Source organism: Mercurialis annua, linkage group LG1-X, assembly GCF_937616625.2.
Source record: "Mercurialis annua linkage group LG1-X, ddMerAnnu1.2, whole genome shotgun sequence".
NCBI lineage: Eukaryota > Viridiplantae > Streptophyta > Magnoliopsida > Malpighiales > Euphorbiaceae > Mercurialis > Mercurialis annua.
The window spans coordinates 48,392,116-48,413,624 of NC_065570.1; the positions used below are offsets into that span (position 1 = coordinate 48,392,116).

At 33.8% G+C, this 21,509-nt stretch overlaps 1 protein-coding gene across 1 annotated transcript; it reads left to right on the forward strand.

Annotated features, from left to right (window-relative positions):
• Positions 1 to 17,593: 17,593 nt before the first annotated feature.
• Positions 17,594 to 18,744, forward strand: LOC126664595 (cyclin-dependent protein kinase inhibitor SMR14). The gene has a single exon (XM_050357069.2). The coding sequence runs from the start codon at positions 18,011 to 18,013 to the stop codon at positions 18,572 to 18,574; it is 564 nt and encodes a 187-aa protein (XP_050213026.1). The 5' UTR covers positions 17,594 to 18,010; the 3' UTR covers positions 18,575 to 18,744.
• Positions 18,745 to 21,509: the final 2,765 nt, after the last annotated feature.

Sequence of the window (21,509 nt, forward strand, 5' to 3'; positions counted from 1 at the left end):
GTCGATAAAAAATATTTATTTTATAAAAATAAAATAACATAAAAAGAAAATGACTATTATTAACAGTAAAAACAAACTTTAAATGCTAGTCCAAAAAATAGAAAAAAAATTAAAAATAATATTATTTTTTGCTTTTTTAACCAAATTCTTTATTTCTATGAATTTTTTTACATGAAAAAAACACTGGGAAAAAAATTATATTTTATTATGTTTTTTAATTTAATTTTTTTTGGCGCCCTTGTAATTTAACTTTATAGATTATTTATAAAAGAATTAATTATCTAGTAAAATATAAATATAAATTTATATCTTTTATGCTGTATGTAATTAAAATGTAATCAAATAAAGAAAATAATATATTTAAATTAAATTAAATTATATATTGCGAAAAGCATTATCATGTCTATAATATATTAGATGATGGGGTGAAATCCAAGCAATCCAATGTGAGACCCACATAAACTCTTTTCCCATCTGACTATTATTAAAAAAAAAACACATTCTCAAAGTAAATCTGAATGATAAAGAATGATCAGAAATCCATCATTTCAAGGGACATTGACATGTGTATTCAATTGTTCTTCTATACTTTTATTTTGCTTCATTATATTTTTATAAATGAAATTATATTAACAAAAAAATATCAAACTACTAGTACGCAAAGATTTAATAATATAAAGAGAAATCCTAAGATTAATGAGCGTGCTCAAAACTTGCTCTATAAAAATTACAACTAAAACCTACCAAATCTAATTCTAAAAAAAAAAAACCCTACCAAATCTCGATCTTCTCCGATACCTATTATAGCTATCCTAAGATAAACGAAAAGGTTTATTAATATGATAATATCATTTATTTCATCAAAAAAAACTAATCAGAGCTCTGTCTTTTAAAATTTAATTTTAATTTAGTGTGAATTTTTTTGTCATACAAATCGTGATAAAATTAAAACACCACGCAAACTTCAGGATTGTTTGATAATCTTTTTGGTAAATGATGAATAAATTAGCACAATCACAAGGCGTGGTAGACAAAAATAGAAAAGTTACAAGAAGTCCAAAAAAATACTAACTTTGAAAAATGAAATCTAAACACATAAAAACATCATTACCGCTATAAGGAAAAGAAGAATTGTGATATTTATAATGTGTCACACCCTTAGAAATACAAAAAACAACTAAATCCGTGTAATTCGTATTTGTCTCCGTGAAAATTCTATTATTCCTTAATTTCTATTAACTCCCAAATACTGAAAAATCATATAGTTCCACAGAGCTTTCTGAATTTCGATTTAGCAAGTGAGATCCATTCGAAGTAAAAGCTGTCAATATCTAGAGGTGCCGTGTATTTATAGCTGTCATGTCTTTTGGAGTTTTTTCTCGTTTCTCGCGCATCGTGCTTCTCTCTCCTAATTTCTTTTGACGGTTGAATTGCATGCGCCTCTTCGATTCTAGTGTTGCAGTGGCTATAGTTTCTTTATTACAATTTATCACTTCTGCATTTTCCCTTTTTCCCTTTTGTTTTACTTTTTACCTTCTTGGGAAAGTTTATAAATAGTTCCTCTTCTTCATATTTCTTTTCTTTACTTCTTTTGTCATTTTTCTTTTTCATCTCTCTATTGCTATCGTTTTCTTTTCTTCATTTTAATGGCTAAGAACATCTTCGATAATATGGACGTTGGTCTTTTGGGTGACGATGAGGGCGCTGCTGATGTCAGCCTTCCTTTACTTGACCGTCCGACTACCCCGTTTATCTCCCTTCTATCAGATAATGAAGACGGACCCTCGCTAGCGATCATGTTCCTTCCACTGAGGTTGCTTCTCTGGCTTCCCTACCAGCAGTTTTGCGTGTTGTTACCTCGACTGGGGCTCTTACCACTATTGCTACTGATTCTGTGTCGGTGGTGGTGGTGTCCTCTCCGGCTGTTGAATCTTCAATGTCTCCCCCTTCTGCTTCTTCCGAAGGTAGTCGGAAGCGTCCTATTACTGGTCCTCCGGATTCCTCTTTAGAGGACGTGTCCCGACCTCGTCGAGACGTACCTCGCTCCACCTTTGTGTTGAAGGGTAGCGCTATCGACCGAGATTGTTTTATTCTTCCGAAGGGTGCTCCTCTTGATTCCAACTACATCCGGAATGCCTTTTCCGGTTATCTCCGGAGCTTATCTCCGTTATCTATGGCTGGGTAGGTCCTTGGCGTGGGGGGTGCGCCGTCCATTTATGCCACCTGCTTCTGCCTTCTTGATGAAGTTCGTCGGCTAGAGGACGATTGGGCTCGTCTCTCAAATTGCAAGAATTCCCGAACGGAAGTTAACGCTCAATTTGAGCAGATGTTTGCGGCCTTGGCTCGGTTTTGGGAGGCGCAAAAGCGGGAATCAGATGAATCCTTCTTTTGAGGGCTTCAAACGTGTCTTTGAGGAACGATCTTCGTGAGAAGACTGTTCTCGCGACCTCGCTGGAGAAGTAACTTGACCAAAGGGGTAAACAGTTGGAATCTCTGCAACATTATCTTTGTCACCGGGAGGATCATATTACGGATCTTGAGGTTTTGTTAATAAATGTTCGCTTGGACCGGGCAGAAGTTGAGGCAGAATGTGCTCGCCTGGAGTTGTAAGGCCAGGCCTTGGAGAAACAACTGGGGGAGGCTACCGGGGTAGTCCCTTTAATGTTTCAGTAGTATCGCCGGTCTATCAGGTCGGTTATTTGAGAGATTATCCGATGGTGGATCTCTCCTTTATTTATGTTGACCTGGACCGATTTCGTGACCAGTGTCTCTCTGCCCTGGCTGCGCAGAAGTCTGCGTTTAAGGCGTTGGTGGGTGCCTCTCCTTCGTCTAAAGTTGTGCCTCCATCTTCCTCCTCGGTTATTGCCTTTCTTTCTCTTGTGCCTATCTCTGGTGTTTCTTCGCCGGTGTTAATTGAAGGCATGCCTCCTTCTATTGGCGGTAGCTGAAGTCTGCTTATTTTTCCTCTTTTGTTGTTATTATTTTAGGTGTTTGTTATTTTTCTTCCATTTTTTATAATGTTGGAGAGTGTGGCCTCCTCTTGTGCCGCACGTATGTTTGAATAATACTACTTTTTGTCACTTGGCTGTTTCTCTCATTTAATTTCTCGTATTGCCTTTGCTGTTTATGCTGCTTGTGAGATTTTTGTTCCATTTTTTGGGTTCTTTCTTGCTTGCTTGTTGTCCTAGTGGTCTTGCGATTTATGTTGTTGTTGTGTTGTTTTTTTAGGAGATATGTTTCTCCGTTTTATTTGGTCGTTGCCTTAATGAGATATGTATCTCTTTTATTTTTGGCTGTTGCCTTAAGAGGTCTGTTCCTCTTTTGTTTGGCCTTTGCCTTAGGAAATATGTATCTCTGTATGTGTATTTTCATATCTTCAGATTTTTACTGTTGCTTTTAATTTACATTTTGCTACTTTGTCGAAAAGAGGACTTTAATTGTATTGAAATCGACATGGAGGTGCTAGTTGATACAAAAATGAAGGCTATTATCCTTGTCTATTTGGCCTTCGTTCTTTGGCTTTCTTCTTGTGATTACTTTACCATTCAAGTTGATTACTCCTCCTAGGGTTGGTATCTTCATTACCAGGTAGCGGATGCAGATGATTGCCTCGAAGTCGTATAGGAACGGCCTTCCCAGTATTCTGTTGTAGGCTAGTGGCATGTCCACAACCAAAAATAGTTTTTTGATTTCCTTTGTTTCTTTTTCTCCGCTTCAAGACTCTATCATCAGTTCCGCCAGCCTTCTGGGTTGGATGGGAGTTCCTCCGAGTCCCATGATTGGAACCGGGCAGTGTTTGAGCTTTCCAAGTTCTCCTCCAATCCTTTTGTATGTTTCCCATGTCATCAGATTTACCGCACTTCCCTCATCTACTAGCAATTTCATTACCACGAAGTTGTTGATGATTGCTTCTACCACCAACTCATCGTTGTGCGGCCCTTTAACATGCAGTCCATCGTCTGCCGAGAAGGTGATAACCCTTGTTATTTCTTCTTTTCCTCCGGCCTGCTCAGCTACCTACATTATTTTGGCTCTCAGTCTTTTACTTCCTTCTCTCGCGCCGTTTCCGCCCACAATGATGTTAACGACTCCAGGGATGTCCTTCTTTCTTCCCCTTTCTTCTTCCTTTTTCTCTTCTTTGTCTGCTCCCTCCTTTCGCTGCTCCTTTTCTTTTCTGTTGTTTGTGAACTTCATCAGTGCTCCTGATTCAATTAGCCTCTCTATTTCCTTTTTTAGGTCGTAGCATTCCTCTGTATCGCGCCCGTAGTCCTCGTGAAACTTGCAGTACCGGTTTTCGTCTCTCGTTCCAGTTCTGTGGATCATCTTTTTGGGCCATGTTACTGGCGTTCTGCTTTCTTTGACCCACATCAGGACATTTTCTCTTGTGTTGTTCAAGTAATCAAGAAATCATCGTATCTTTAGTCGGAAGACTACTACTATAGATATAATAGTCACAAGTATTAACAGAGCGGTCATTTACTATAGGAGCTTTCACCCTTGTTTTCCTTATTCTAGAAACAATGTTTTCAGAAGTTTGGATTGTTTTTGTAATTTTCATTGACTTTAGCTCCTTGAGCTTTCCCTTTTGCCATCCACTAATTTGTCGATGAGCTAATCTACTTATCATTTATAAAAAAAAAAACAGTACTTATTATAAAGGATATTTTAAAAAAAATAAAAAGCAAAATATATTTAAAGAATGAAATCTTCAATTTTAGTTTAGTGGACTCTCTAAATTATAATTTTTTTATATTGTCTTATAAATATTTAGTTAATTGTAGATGTGGTTTGGATTTCTTCTTGCTTTTTTATGGATTTAATGGTTCATATTGTTCCTCAGGGTCGTCCGTACACTACTAAAATGTTTGCTTTTAGCGACGGATTTTTCCGTCGCTAAAAGCATGAAATCCGTCGGGAAAACGTTCCCGACGGATTTGCCGACAGATTGAAATCCTCGTCGCTAAATTTTTGGCGACTGACCAAAAAATTTGGCGACAGATTTTTCAGAAATTGCCGACGGATTTAAATCCGTCGCTAATTACCGACAGATTTAAATCCGTCGCTAATTACCGACGGATTTAAATCCGTCGCTAATTGAAAAAAAATTAAATCGTAAAATAAATTATAATTATTTAATCGGTCACACACCCGTCACCCTCTATCACCCACCCGTCGCTCGTCTCCCTCGGTTACCCATCCGTTGCCTCCATCACCCACTCGCAATTTTTACAAACTTCCAAGCAGGTCACCCATTCTTTCCATTGCTCCCACTCATTGCTCTTTAATTTTTAAATTCTCCCGCGCATAACTCCAACTGAACCAGCTCAGCTTCTTGTTATATATATATATATATATATATATATATATATATGTATATGTATATTTAAATATAACTAAAAAATAACAAATACTTCCTCCCACATTTTAAGATAATTATTTTTTATAATTAATAGTTATTTTAAATAATTATTATAAATAATTATGTTATATTTAAATAATATTATATTTAATTAAAAAAATTATTTTTTCTTTAATAATTATTTTCCTAAATAATTTTTTGATAAAAAATTTATTTAATTTAATAATTGATTTTTACGATTTTTATTTTATTTTTTTGAATTAGCGACGGATTTAAATCCGTCGCTAAAATCCGTCGGTAATTAGTAACGGATTTAAATCCGTCGCTAAAAACGGATTTAGCGACGGATATGAAATCCGTTGCTAAATCCATCAAAAAAATTGGCGGGATTGTTCCCGCCAACTTTAGCGACGGATTTTCCGTCGCTAAAATTGGTGGGAACACTCCCGCCAATTTAAATGACAATTTAGCGACAGATTTCAAATCTATCGCTAAATCCGTCGGTAAAAAATATTTAGCGATGGATTTTGAATCCGTCGCTAAAATCTGTCGGTAAAAGACAGTTTTTTAGTAGTGGTATTGAAAGATTTGGCAGACTCTGTTTTTTTTATTATGTGGGAGATTTGAAAATATAAAAACGCTAGAATTTTTCGAGGCAGTATTTCAACTAAAGATGGTGATTTTCAACCATTTTACTAAGACGCCTTTCCTTTTAATATTTGTAATATAATTTTTTCTTATTCAGATTTGAATTTCTTCTTAAATCTCTATTGTATTTTATTCACCGATCCTTTAAGTGTTTAGTGTGCCGCCAAGAAGAATATGTCACTTTTTATGTGAAAGTTTTGAATGTTCGGTTTTTCCACTTTTTGTGATTTGCATATAAATATTTTTTCATCACACAAAAAATTAATTATATTTTTTTATTATAATTTTATTTTTTATGTTAAAACAGAAGCAAAAGTATATTTTCAAAAAGAAAAAAATAGCTTGTGAAAATAATCAATAACAACCCGATTCAAAGCTTTTCCTGTATTCCAGCAGCCCATATCATCTTTAACAGGAGTAATAATATTATTTTTCCGCCTTCAGCTCCGTCTAACCAGGATGAGATTTTTCAGTGTGTTAATTCAGCTATTTCGGATGTTCAAGCAGCCTCCCTAAACCAGAATTTTTGCACTGAGGAAATTATTCAAGCTCTGAAACAAATGGGGCCTTCTAAGGCTCCTGGGCCGGATGGTATGTCGGTTATGTTCTATACAGCGTATTGGAATGTTGTGGGTGCCGATGTTCTCTGTTGTGTGCACAGGTTCCTAAAAGATGGGGTTATGCCCATGAGCATGAATCATACAAATATCGTCCTCATTCCTAAAATTGCTAAACCGATGAGTATGAGAGATTTCCGTCCTATTAGTTTGTGTAACGTAGTTTACAAACTAATTTTCAAGACTCTCGCCAATAGACTCAAGCGTGTTCTTTCCACGGTCATCCACGAGTCTCAGAGTGCTTTTGTTCCGGGGCGTCTTATTACGGACAACGCCCTTGTGGCGTTTGAAATGTTCCATTCAATGTCAAGGAGAACTAGAAGGAGACGGGGCACCGTGGCTCTCAAACTCGATATGAGTAAGGCGTATGATCGAGTTGAGTGGTCGTTCATAGAGGGTATGATGCAGAGAATGAAGTTTCCAAACCACTTTATTCGCCTTATTATGGTGTGTGTTCGCACGGTGTCGTTTTCAGTCTTGATTAATGGAAACCCACATGGCCATATTCTTCCTCAGCGCGGGCTGAGACAAGGCGACCCATTATCCCCATACTTGTTCTTGTTATGTACGGAGGGATTCTCAGCTTTGTTAAGAAAGGGAGAGGAAGAAGGCAGATTGTCTGGAGGTACGGTTTGTAGAGGAAGCCCGGTTATTAACCATCTATTCTTTACGGATGACAGCATTTTGTTCGCTAAGGCTGACATTCAGGAATGTACGTATATTAAAGAGGCGATTAGTAAATTTGAGAAGGCTTCGGGTCAGAGGATCAACTTCGATAAGTCGGAGATGATGTTCAGTGCAGGAACCCATCAACATCTCCGTGTAGGCATCAGCAACATATTGGGATTCAGAGAAGTGGAGAGGTTCCAGAAGTATCTCGGAATGCCGACGATAATTGGTAGATCGCGTAAGCCAATTTTTTCTTTTTGGCGAGATAGACTTCATAAGCGAATTGCCGGTTGGAAAGAGAGCTTCCTGTCTAAAGCCGGACGTGAAGTCCTAATTAAATCGATGGCTCAATCCATTCCTACATACATTATGAGTTGTTTCGCTTTACCTGTATCTTTCTGTAATGAAATGCAAAGTTCAACCGCAAGGTTCTATTGGAGCGGTACAAAAGATAAAAGAAAGATCCCGTGGGTTAGTTGGGATAAAATCAGCAAATCAAAGAAGTATGGTGGCCTCGGGTTCAGAAATCTCCGTATTTTCAACTTGGCGATGTTAACTAAACAAGTGTGGCGACTGTTCCAGCAACCGGAGTCGATATGTAGTAGAATCTTTCGGGCTAAGTATTACCCAGGTGGAGATGTGTTAAATGCTAAGCTGAATAAAAGATCTAGCTATGTTTGGCAAAGCTTTGTGGAGGGAAGAAAAGTTTTGTTAAAGGGATTGGCGTGGCGTGTGGGTAACGGAGAGTCGGTGTATGCGAAGACTGATAATTGGATTATTAATGCAGGGCATATGAAACCAGTGGGAGCTGCCAACCTTCACGACGAGTGTCGGGTTAGTTTTTTCGTTGATACTGCAAACAAGTGCTGGGATGTAGGAAGAATTAAATAGTTTTTCTCTGAGGAAGATGCTACAAACATATTACAAATTCCTATCAGTACTCGGCTGCCTCCGGATAAACTTTTCTGGCCTCACAATAAAATGGGAGTTTTTACGGTCAAGTCAGTCTACTACATTGAAGCAAACTCGGCAAGAAGTGGAGAAGATGGTCCTTCCAATGTGTATGGCGGTAGAGTATGTAACATTTGGAAACTTTCGATTCCGCTGAAAGTTAAACATTTCCTGTGGCGTATTAGCCACAATGCGTGCAACGTAAATTTAGCTAAGAGAAATGTGCCAGTGTCTACTTTGTGTCCCCGATGCCAATGTGTGGAGGAAACTGCTATTCATAGCCTTAAAGAATGTGAGGAAGTCCGGGGGTTGTGGCTGGTGTCGCCGCTGAATTTGAGGGTTGATAGATTCATTTGTGGAAGTGCCCAAGAATGACTTTAGATGATGTTTAAAACACTTAAAAGAGAAGAAGCCCAAATTTTTGTTATGGTCATGTGGATGATTTGGAATGACCGAAATAATAAGGTGTTTGAAAATCCTCGTTTGCCTTCTCAGGTGTTATTTAACAGTATTCCTTCGCTGTTGTCAACGGGAGGCGATGTGATAAAAAGCAAAGTCGATGTTGCTGAGTTAAGACGCAGGTATTGGGTTTCTCCTCCTCCACTGCATCTAAAAGTAAACTCGGATGATGCAATATCGGTTGAAAAAGGATTATCGGTGTTAAGTGCAGTGTGCAGAGATTCGGGAGGTACGGTAGTTAGAAGTGGAGTTTCGCTGCTACATGGGTGTACAAACGCTGAATATGCTGAAGTCAAGGCTGTTCAATTTGGGTTACAGATAGCTAAGCAGTTAGATTTTCACCAAGTTATTTGCGAGACAGATGCGTTGAATGTTGCTAACCGGCTAGTAAAGCTACTGCTGCTGAAGACTACATGCAGATTTTGGTGGAGGATTGTCATGCAGAATGTGAAGGTCGTCAGGTGACGTTTGTCCATGTTAATCGTGACTGTAATCAAGTCGCTCACTCCCTAGCAAAGTGGGATATTTTCTTTGGTTTTCGACGGAAATCTTCCTTTTCCGGTCAATGAACTTGTAACCGTTCAAGATCATTAATAAAGTGCAACTTTGATTCTAAAAAAAAATAATAATTAAAATGATCTAAATTTGAAATTTTATCAATAAGACAAGAAATAGAGAGCGAATTGGCTCTTACATGCAGAAAATCAAATTGACTATCTATTAATAAAGAGTATACTAAAATTTTATTTACTATCAAACTCTTTAAATGAAAGAGTTAAGACTCTTTTAAAAAAATTGTTGGCAACACCCTAAGATCTTCCGTATAAAGATATAGAGAGAGCATAATAAGGGGATACTTCTTTCTAAATCTATTTTATAGTAAACCATTTTCATCCGTTTTTTTAGTTGTCATTTTAAATAGATATATTTATTTATCAATAGTTGTCACTTAGTTTTTATCTTTCTAATTTCAAATAAAAAAGACAATTTTTTAATATTAGCAATTTAGATAAAGAGACAACTAAACAAAAACGAAAGACCTATAAATGAAACATATAAATAAAAGAATATGTCTTTTATTCTAATAGAATACTTTTTTACTATACACAGTTTAAGAAATATGATCACTATCATATTTTTTTATAATTTTTTTACTTTTCCTATAACACTCTTATTTAATTTTGTTATTAATTCTTATTTGTTTATATAATTCAATAATTAGTGATGGATACCGAATCCTATTCTACTTATAATGGAGACGAGTCGCAGGAGATCTATTCTCAGACGACACCAGACTCCCGCCCAAAGGGCCGAATCAAGATAAATCAGCGGCCGAATCCACCGGATCCGCCTTGAATGGAATACATCATTCGATATCATAAAGACCGAATCCTTGAGGACTCGGACAAAGCATGTCGATCCCGGGATTCGGATAAAATCGCCAAGATCTACGTATATTCGGAGTATCTGTCCTATTTGGATACAAATGCCAACTTAGTAAGATAGCCTCCAACTTAGGAAGACGAGACTATTTAGAAATATCTTCCTAAATAGGACTCCTGTCTGAATAAGGAAGGACACTCCTAATCAGGGTCAAACTCTACTAAATAGGAATCACTCTCCTATTTCATATCTACAAGGTATACATTCAACTACTATAAAAGGAGATTGAGGTATGCCTAAACACAAAACATATTCACAAATACAATTATTCTCCCTTAAGCCTAAACTGACTTAAGCATCGGAGAGCTAATCGGAAAAACCGTCCGATTAGCCATCTACACTGTTTTGCAGGATTAACACCGTCAAGATGCTGGAATCCATCAATTGGCGCCGTCTGTGGAAAAAGCTTGAAAACTTCAACAAGAAGAGCTTTTCTGAACCCAAAATAAATTCTTATTGAAGGATGGCATTCGACGGGAATAATTCAAAATAGTGCTCCAGCCGATCGAAAGAGCAGAAACATCGAGAATTATTATTGATCAATCCTTATTGATTGACAAAAAAAAAGAGTAAATATTAAAGCTAGAAGCAGGTCACACATTTTCTCTTAAGCGGTGAACCTTCAAAACTAAAGAATAAGTATATTTGGGTTTAGGCCAAATATAATTCGATACCAAAAAGAAACAAATTAGGTCACGTGATGGCCAGGAAATTAAAGGAAGCAGGTGGTTAATGAAAAGAATTAGGAAGCATGCACGTGATTAATAGAAATTGTTGGCCAAATCTGAGAAAGGAAGCAGGTTTTTTATTGTTATGGTTGTGATCAAAGAAATCGGATGGCTTAGTTATATTGAAGCACGTCAAATAGACAATGCCTTGTTCCAAACACTGTTGTCTCGTTTAAAACACTGATAAATAATTACTGAAAAAATATTTTTATTACATCTGAAGAGTTTATAACAAGCACCAATAAACAACAGTGCATCCCGACAAAAGATCTTCCGGTATCACCAAAATTACATTCGGAACTGACGAATCGAAGATATTATCTTATTACAAACGGGAGCTAAATCACGATAAGTTCTCAAACTCATTAAATATTTTATTACATTAATTGCTCGTGTCGTGATTTCAGCATGTTGCCCATCTCACATGATTTCTTCTAAATTAATAGATTATAATGTGCAATTATTTTTGCATTAATCGAAATTATAATATAAGATCTATCAAAATATATATTTTGTCTTAGTACAATATTTAAAATCTTTACTTATTAGGAAATTTACATGAATAAATTTACAATGCTTTAACTAAGCATATACATATGACTATATGAGATCTTTTATTTTTAGGAAAGATATATACATGAATAATTTGACAATATTTTAGTTAAACAGATGAGTACAAATATCTATATATATATGAGATCTTTGCTAATTAGGAAATCATATAAAAGAATATATTGCATGACTACAAAAGACTAATTAGCTAAGAAGGAAATAATCAAATGTAGCATATGGAATCATTAGTTTTCTTTATCAAGTAATAGATTTACTACTTGAATATACAATATCTTTATGAAGAAGAAAACCGTTTAATAAAAATTTATAATGTGAGAATGGACTATATCCTACATAATTTATATAAGATCGCTTACTATCTTAAACACAACTCTATATGATAAATTTATATTATATCTTGAAGTCCATTATTGGACCAGTCAAAATTTATAAAATACAGACATAGAAGATGAAGAAAATAAAAGAAGAAATGCTGGAGAATATACTGAAAGAAGAGACGAGATGTCCCAAATACCAGAAAACTAGGCGAACAAAGAAAGAAATGGATCGAGAGGCAAAAAGTGAAGCGGCCCAATAGGCAAAGAGAGAGATAGTTCGAAAGACAAACCGAAGGCGAAACAAACATATTGATGAAGATAAAGTTTTGATTAGGAGCAAAAACGGTCCATAGACCGAAGGTCAAGATGTCCTAAAAAGCTGAAGGAAGAAATCGTCATAAAGGCGAAAATAAAACTTGAAGAAACGATCTAAAGACCAAAGGACAAAATATCTCAGGAAGCTAAAGGAAAAGAATAAATCAACAAAATAAAGGGAATACTACCTGAAAATAATGAAGAAGAGCATAACACCCCTAAAAACAACGAGAAACAAGAAAGATGGAAGGAATGAAGAAAACAAAAATAATGTCAAAATGGAGAAGATAAAAAAGATACCACCCGAAAAGGTGAAAACCAAAATGAAGTCATGAGAAGACCAATCTTAAGAAGAGAATAAAGGAAAAATACTCCAATAAAAAGACAAAGGCGAATCCTCTGAATCTCCATATTGAAGTAAAAACACACACGTAGCGGAAGAAGTTATGGAAGAAAATATAGTCAAGACACTAAAGAACATCAAAACTGAAGAACTCGACTTGGACGACGTGAAACTGAAGTGCTCACCCCTATCAACGCAATAAAAGGAAGAACGAAAAACGGCCCAAGAGGCGAAAAACGAAGACATGATCTAAAAACGGGCATAAATACCCTTTGAGATCGGTGTATTTGTGGGGGAGCTTGAAGGAAAAGATACAAATTCCACGAAGAATGCGATTAAAAAAAGAAAAAAAAAAGACAAACAATTAGCGGAATCAAATAACTCAGATCTAATGATTACAAAAACATCCAGAAAAAAGAAATAAAGCGAGGGATGGTGGCAACAGAACTCCTACAAGGAGTAAAAGAATATAGAAAGCATAACAAAAATCGGTGGCAAGAAAAGAAAAAATAAATATAAAGGCCGAAAGAAGAGAAGAAATAAGAAATCAAATGAATTTTACCCAGAACAATAATGAAGATGGAGAAAGAAATCAATAAAGAGAACACCACTTGAGATCATGAAGAACCAAGCGATATAAAAATGAAGGAAAAGACCTCGGGCAAAACGAATGAATAAACAAAGAAGGCTCCGCCAAAGAAGAATAAGCCAAAGCTTAAACAAGAAGAGACTCGCCTTAATAAGGCTCGGTCAAAAAGAATAAACAAAGAAGGCTCCGCCAAAGAAGAATAAGACAAAGCTTAAACAAGAAGAGACTCGCCTTAATAAGGCTCGGTCAAAAAGAATAAACAAAGAAGGCTCCGCCAAAGAAGAATAAGCCAAAGTTTAAACAAGAAGAGACTCGCCTTAATAAGGCTCGGTCAAAAAGAATAAACAAAGAAGGCTCCGCCAAAGAAGAATAAGCTAAAGCTTAAACAAGAAGAGACTCGCCTTAATAAGGTTCAGTCAAAAAGAGTAAAACCAAGAAAACAACAAAAAAGAAAATAAAGCTTGACAAAGATGAATCATCCAAAGAAGACTCATCCAAAGGAAAACCCCAAGAGGAACAAAGAAGATAGATTCGTCTGAACTTGAAGAAAACTCCAAGAGGGAAAGAAGGATGAATAAGATAGAAGTCAAAAGGCCCATCATCAAGTATAGACTTTTTGTCATACCCGATGGTGTCAATCGCCCGTCGTCAGGTATAGATCTTTTGTCATACCCGACGGTGCCAATCGCCCATTGTCAAGTATAGACGTTTGTCATACCTAATGGTGCGAACTATCTTTAATTCATACAACGCAGTAAAGAGGAATCGAAATAAATAAAGGCGAAATGCCAAAAAACCAGAGTATAGATTTACTCTAAAATAAAGGCGAAACGCCCCAAAACCAGAGTATAGATTTACTCTAAAATGAAGGCGAAACGCCCAAAAACCAGAGTATATATTTACTCTGAAAATAAAAGCAAAATGCCAAAAACAGAGTTTAGATTAACTCTAAAGGCGAAATATCAAAGATCAAAATCAACTCGAAGCAAAATAAAGCGAAGGCGAATCGACTAAATAAAGCAAAATAAAACGAAACACAAAACGCCAAGAAATAGAGGAATGCGAAAGAAAGAGAAACGCCGAAAAATAAGAAAAATGCGAAAGAAAGGCAAAACGCCAATCAAAAGGAATGCGAAAGATCTCAGAATAGAAGACCGAGTCTAAAAAGATTCGGATAAAAATAAGGCCAAGTGCCCAAATAAGGCGACTCGCTCAAATCAAAAGGAATAAGGCTACAGGCCCAAATCAACGAATCACAGGCAACTCACCCAAATCAAAGGAACAATCTTAAAAAGGAAGGCAGTCCGACTGAAAAGAATTAAAATCAAGGAAAATCAACGAAATAAATTGAATGACCTGATCTCAAAAACGGGCATAAATACCCTATGAGATCAGTGTATTTGTGGAGGAGCTTAAAGGACTCATATCTGTCCAAAGAAGAAAACAAAACTCTCAAAATGAAAAAGAATTGCAAACAAGAAGAGTCACCTCGAAGAAACAATTACTCATTAAAAGAGTAAACATCAACTGAAATAAAAGACTTCGATCAATGAAAATAAAGACAAGCACGAAGAATACGGGAATGTTGAAATATGAAAACCAAGAAAAGAAGAATGAAGATCAAGAATAAGGAGGAATAAACAAGAAACTTAAAATTACAATCAACAAAGATCAAACATAGCAAATCAAATGAATAATGCGGCAGTAAAGAAGAATCGACCGAGTACTAAACAAAAAAGACAATAAAGGTTTCGCGCACAAAAGAAAGTTCTCCCAAGATGAGGGAACACCCAAAGATAAGGTTTCGCCCAGTACAAGGGCTTCGCCCAATACAAGGGCTTCGCCCACTAATGAAGATTCATATAGTATAAAAGCTTCACCAAATGATGAGAAGTCGCCACATGAATTTTGCCTATAAAAACATGTAAAAGAAAACAATAAGTCTCGCCAAGAGAATGAGCTTCGCCATATGGAATCGCCAAGAAGGATCTCAACAAAGAGAAAAATAATAAACAAATAAAATTCAAAAGGCCGATGAATCGAATCACAAAATTGATTGGAAATTAGAAGACAATTGAAGAAATTTCAAGAACACAAAACAATCAAAACATGAACAAAGGAATACCTGAAGATAAGCCATCAAAATAAATCAGCAAGATTCACCAAGAGTCTCGCCAAAAGAAGAAATCAAACACGAGAATTAAAGATTGAAGATGATAATAAAGGCAAAGCTACTTTCGAACAACCAAGAGTAAAAGATGAAAAATGAAACAAATACAACAGTTTAAAGATAAAGGAAGATAGAACGAATGCATTTCAAAAAATAACGAATAGATGAACGACACATGGCGAAAAAGGAGAAAAACTAGAATCTTGCTCAAGAAGCAAAAAGGAACGCCGGAATACAAAACGACTCGCCTCAAATAGAGCTGAAATACTCCAAGGCATAAAATACCATGACTTCAGCTCACTTGCGGGGGGGCTAATGATGGATACCGAATCCTATTCTACTTATAATGGAGCCGAGTAGCAGGAGATCTATTCTCAGACGACACCAGACTTCCGCCCAAAGGGCCGAATCAAGATAAACCAGCGGCCGAATCCACCGGATCCGCCTTGAATGGAATACATCATTCGACATCATAAAGACCGAATCCTTGAGGACTCGGACAAAGCACGTCGACCCCGGAATTCGGATAAGATCGCCAAGATCTACGTATATTCGGAGTATCTGTCCTATTTGGATACAAATGCCAACTTAGGAAGATAGCCTCCAACTTAGGAAGACGAGACTATTTAGGAATATCTTCCTAAATAGGACTCCTGTCTGAATAAGGAAGGACACTCCTAATCAGGGTCAAACTCTACTAAATATGAATCACTCTCCTATTTCATATATACAAGGTATACATTCAACTACTATAAAAGGAGATTGAGGTATGCCTAAACACAGAACATATTCACAAATACAATTATTCTCCCTTAAGTCTAAACTGACTTAAGCATCGGAGAGCTAATCGGACAAACCGTCCAATTAGCCATCTACACTATTTTGCAGGATTAACACCGTCAAGATGCCGGAGTCCATCAATTAGCAATAATATTAATTTATTAGTAGATTATAAATAGAAAGAGTATAAAAAGTTAATTTTATAGATTATTCTCTCTGTTCTTTTTTAGTTGTCTATTTAGCCAATATTACATATACTAAGATAATGCTCCTTTTGTCTTAAATTATAAAAAAATAACTAATATAGCTCTATTAGTTAATAAATGCTTTTTAAATGAAAATATGGAGTCATTTATTAGGGATGTGTAAATTTAGAAGATAATAGCTAAAATTATATTGATATTCTAAATAGACAACTAATTCGAGATAAATATATTTCGCCAAATGGACAAAGAACGGAGAGGTATTATTTATTATAAATGGATAAGATTTTTGAAAACCGGAAAAGGTAATAGTGAATTTGTTAATACGAAAGATTAATTAATAAAGAATTGACTTAAATACAAATATTTCGTAGATTAAAATGCACGTTAAGATTGTACTTATTCCAGTAATATACCACGTGAAAAGATGCATGAAAGTGTGTAAAAATCAGAAGAAAAGAGATTGGGTTATGCTTAACTTAGATTTGTTTTGAGAGGCAGTTGTTAGTTTATTGGCTGACCCAGTTGATGCGAAAAAGACTAAAGCTCCCTTAATTTCAGAGCGGAACTTTTTATTTCTTTCTCTTTCAAACGGAAATAAATAAAAAGTTACTACACTTTTTTTAAAGAATGTTTTTTGCCTTTTTAAGTATTATTATGAAATTTAAAATGATGCAATTACTAATGTATTCAATAAATACACTTTAACATTTAAATGAATTGATAATTTATATATTATAATTAAATTGCTGAAAATTAAAATTGGTAAAATATACTCTCTCTGTCCCACTCTAATTGACAAAATTAACATAATTATAATTTTTTCTTTTAATTTTCCATTTTTACCCTCATTTAAAGTCATGTTTTTTATGAAAAAATGGTGAATATTTAATAAAAAATTAACTAATATACTAATAGCATTAATTAGCTTTATTATCAATAGAAGAGTATACAAGTAACTCTCTATGTCATTTATTAATTTGTATTGGTTATTATAATTTAGTTATTGTGTCAATTAGAGTGGGACGGAGGGAGTAATAAGTTTAGGTAGTTATTTTTTCTTTAGATAGAGCAAACATTTTATATACCACTTTTATTTTAAAATTTTAATGGTTATTCCTATGAAATTGTATCACTATAAATCACGTATAGATAAAAAATAGTTTCATCAATCAATACCTAATTAATTTATTGACGTCAACTATGAATTTAAAATGAATAAAAATACATGGATGATAAAAAAATTTCTTCCAAAATTTAACAGAGATCAAAATTTCTAATTAAGTAAAAAAAATTGAAGATATCTAAATTTATATTTGGATTTTGTATTTATTCTAATTTAATAAAAAAAATGAACCTAAAGCACTTTAAATACACATTTTATAAAATATTTCAAACTTCTAAATTGAGAGAAAGAAAAAGGACAAAAGATGTGAATAAATGTTGGATATTTGTTGCATTGGATCCTTCGCCCTTCTTCAAAACACCCTCTTCATTCTCTCTCTCTCTCTCTATCACCAAGAAAAACCACACTTCAATAGCTAAAATCCAACAAAGAAACTTAAAAGAAAATTTAAAGAAACTTAAATGAAACCTATTTTTTTCCTCTATATCAACTATTTCTTCCCCATTCTTTAATGCCTCCATCTCTACATCTATAAACTAGTCCTTACTCTTTACTATACCTCTTCTTGTTTTGCTTCATTTATAGTTCATTCTCTTCTCCCTTTTTCTTTTCCTCCAATAATTTATTTTGTCTTCTTCATCCAATAATTTGCATAGCATATACAATAATTCTCTTGGTTCTTGGTCTTTTTTTATATTTCATTTCTTGATTCATATCTTCATGTTTTCCCAATTAACATTCATGGGGGTTTCAAATTCTGATATGTTATTATCGGAAAAAGATTTGAACTCCATGGAATTCAATTTCATCGTACGACCCGCATTAGAATTCGAAGATGAATGCGATATTGCTCCCGAAGAGCTTCACGAAGAGGACGATGACGATGAAGAAGAAGACTTGCAAGCGCGCGAGCGACAACAACGTAAAGAAAATCACCAAGAAGAAAAAGATAATAATAATAATAATAATAATGATAAGTGCAAGTTCTTGATTTCTAGTTTGAATTTAAAATTGCCATCTTTAGAAGAATTCAAGATTCAAGAACAAGATGTTGATGCAGGATTCAAGACTCCGACATCTTTGAATCAGAAAATTCCAGTGATTCGTTCATGTCCACCTGCACCAAGAAAACCTAAATCTCTTCCATCAAATAAAAGAAAATCATTGGCTAGAAGAGTTTTACTTGATCTATCTAATGAGATTGAATCTTTATTTCCTGCAAATGTTCTTGCTGATCTTGGTGCAAAGATTAAGAAAGTTAGACAAGAAAATGACACCAAATGAGAGGGTAGCCGAACTTCCAATTATATGTATCTTTGTATGAAGTTAGTTTATTATAGTTATGTATCTTCTTTATCATTTCTTTGTTGCTTGCAGCAAAAAAATTCCAAAAACACAAAAAAAAAAATGAGTTTTTGTTCATAATTAATTTAGTATTAATTTCTTTACATTAACACTATGTTTCTTTTAGTATCAAAAGTTCGGTAATTGATCATGACGGGTATTCAAACTATAATATTTTTGCAATTCCGAGATCAAATTTTAATATGTTTTATTGTAGTTATTAAATTTTATTTTTATTTCAGCGAAAGGTTTTCTGGTAAAAATTACATATATGGCACTCGTATTTTTATCATGTATGTGTAATTTAACCTAAAAACTCCCTTTCAAGTAGAAATTGTTCATATATGATAAATTTTTAAGATAAAACTAGCAAATTCTGATTGGCACGTATCAAAAACCGGCTATTACGTATTCGTATCTTGGCTGGAAAAATCTCATTTGCAATAAAATTAAAATTCAGTAATTAATATGAAACAAATTAAAATTTAGTCATTAAAATAAAAATAATAATAGTTTGGATATCTTCAAAATTAATTATCTCATCAAAACATCAATACTTATTTTTTTTATAATTGGAGAGAAAAAAATGCTTGTCGAAAGATTTGAACTCACGATTTAATAATTTGTTATCCAACATTTATATCATTTGAGTTATAACTCATAGGTGACATCAATACTTATTAAAATGGCACTTTTTCTTTTGTTTCACGCAATAATTATACCTCATTACTTTTCGGACCTGAGAGTGCAATTGATCAAATTAAACATACTTCAGATTAGTTATCATGTCAGTCACAATTTATATAGCTACATATTCTTAAAATATATTGCAACTGATTGACACCGCACCATATTGAATCGGATGCTGTGAGTTTGCGGATGTTGGAGAAATTTGATCAAAAACTGATTAAAATTAATAATTTATTTTTATTTTTATAAATAAAATCTATGAATCATATAGCATAGGGTCTGTTATATGTCAGGTAATCGGATTTAGTTTCGAATTATCTCAAATCTCTTACAAATGTAACTGTTGTATATTGGATTGAATGAGTTATGAATTCAAAAAAAAATATTATATATAGAATTATATTTTATATAGAAAGTTTATTATTCACTTTAGGCAACTTATTAAATAGTAATTACGAAAAAAAATTAGGTAGACTCGGTCTACCACGTCATCCATAAACTAATCTAATCATATCATAACACCTTATTAAAATGAGGGTATCTTTGTAATATAATTATTCAAAAGTGTATGCAAATAACAAACGAAATTACAAGAATATCCTCATTTTAATGAGGTGTTAAGATATGATTTTGTTTAATCTACAGATGACGTGCTAGACTGATTCTACATAAGAATTTCTCTAGTAATTACATAAACTTTCAAAAAAATAGTAATTTCATAAAATTATAATTCATATTTTTGTAGAATAAATATTCATCTTTAAAAAAAAATATCTATTTTACTAATAATATCTATTTTATTCTATGTGCATTTTACCATAGATCTGAAATTCGTAATCTATAATCAACTATACGCAAAAAATAAATATAAGTACAGTTTATTTATTGGATTCCTTATCGAATGGACCCAATCCAAGGCAATCATGTTGTTCTATTGGAGATGGGACTTTAAGTTTCAACTTGATGAACCAAGAAGAAGAAAAAGAAAAAGTAAATTTTGTTTCAATAAAAATATTGAATTGACAATTTATTTACTTTTATGCAAGAAATGAGTGGTATCATTGACATTTGCTAAATAGAAACCAACATTCAGTAATGGTTTTGGCAGCAGGGCAATGAGGATATTCCCTTTTATGACAAAAATTATTTCAAAAGTTTAAAGGGATTGTGTCCTAACTTCAAGGTATTCTTTTTGGCCACCCATGAATCTAAGAGAACGTTCGTGTTATTTTATTCGGATAACAAATCAATAAAACGTTAACCGTACATTAATATTTAATAATAAAAAATAAACAATAATTTACAAATACTCATTGAGTTATAAGAATAACGCAGCACAACCATTATATAGAATAACACTCATTATACTCTCCCTTTCTATTTATGAAATTCCATTGTTATTTTCTTATTTTTTATTTAAAAAGTTACATTATATTTTTTTAACATAATTTCTCATTTTTACTTTTTATTTTATGTTAATAGCAAATCTCATATACAAAACCATTAATTACATGCATAATTATAAAGTATAATTAATAAAGGCAAAATAAAAAAAATACTATTTTATCTTTTCTTAATATAAGTAGAAAACAACATGGGATGGAGGGAGAATATACAATTCCTAAATCACATAGTATTTGATAAAATGTTAAGATATGCGGTGTGTGCTCCGGTGATCATGTATCTCAAAATAACATAACATTAAATATTTGAAATTTAATTTATAGCTATGAATTACAAGTTATTTTTTTATTTTGAATATAAAAAGAGATATTACATAATACAACGGTTGGGTCATATATTATTTGTGCAACAAACTAATAATGCGTTATCCATTTAGAATATTTTAATGATAAACAAATTAAATAATAATTAAAAAATTTTCTATTGCAAATGCTCATTAGCGTGTTTGTCACAATCCAAATCTTGGGCTGCAACTGGCGCCAGGGAACAGGAGTAGTTGCTCCGAAACCCGTAACAAACCTAAAAACGACTAAAGACTATCTCACTTCAAATCAAACAAAACAAAACATACATTTATACAAATTATCAAAAAGTGCAGTCTCAAATCCATACAAAACATATACGATCAAATCATACATTAGAGTATACACGATACAAATAGAAATTGTTTTTAAAAACATCAAATTACTAGGACTCGACTATTGCAACTCTATCGATTGAA

Coding starts and splice junctions, on each gene's coding strand:
- LOC126664595 (XM_050357069.2), top strand. CDS start 18,011: ATGTTTTCCCAATTAACATTCATGGGGGTTTCAAATTCTGATATGTTA.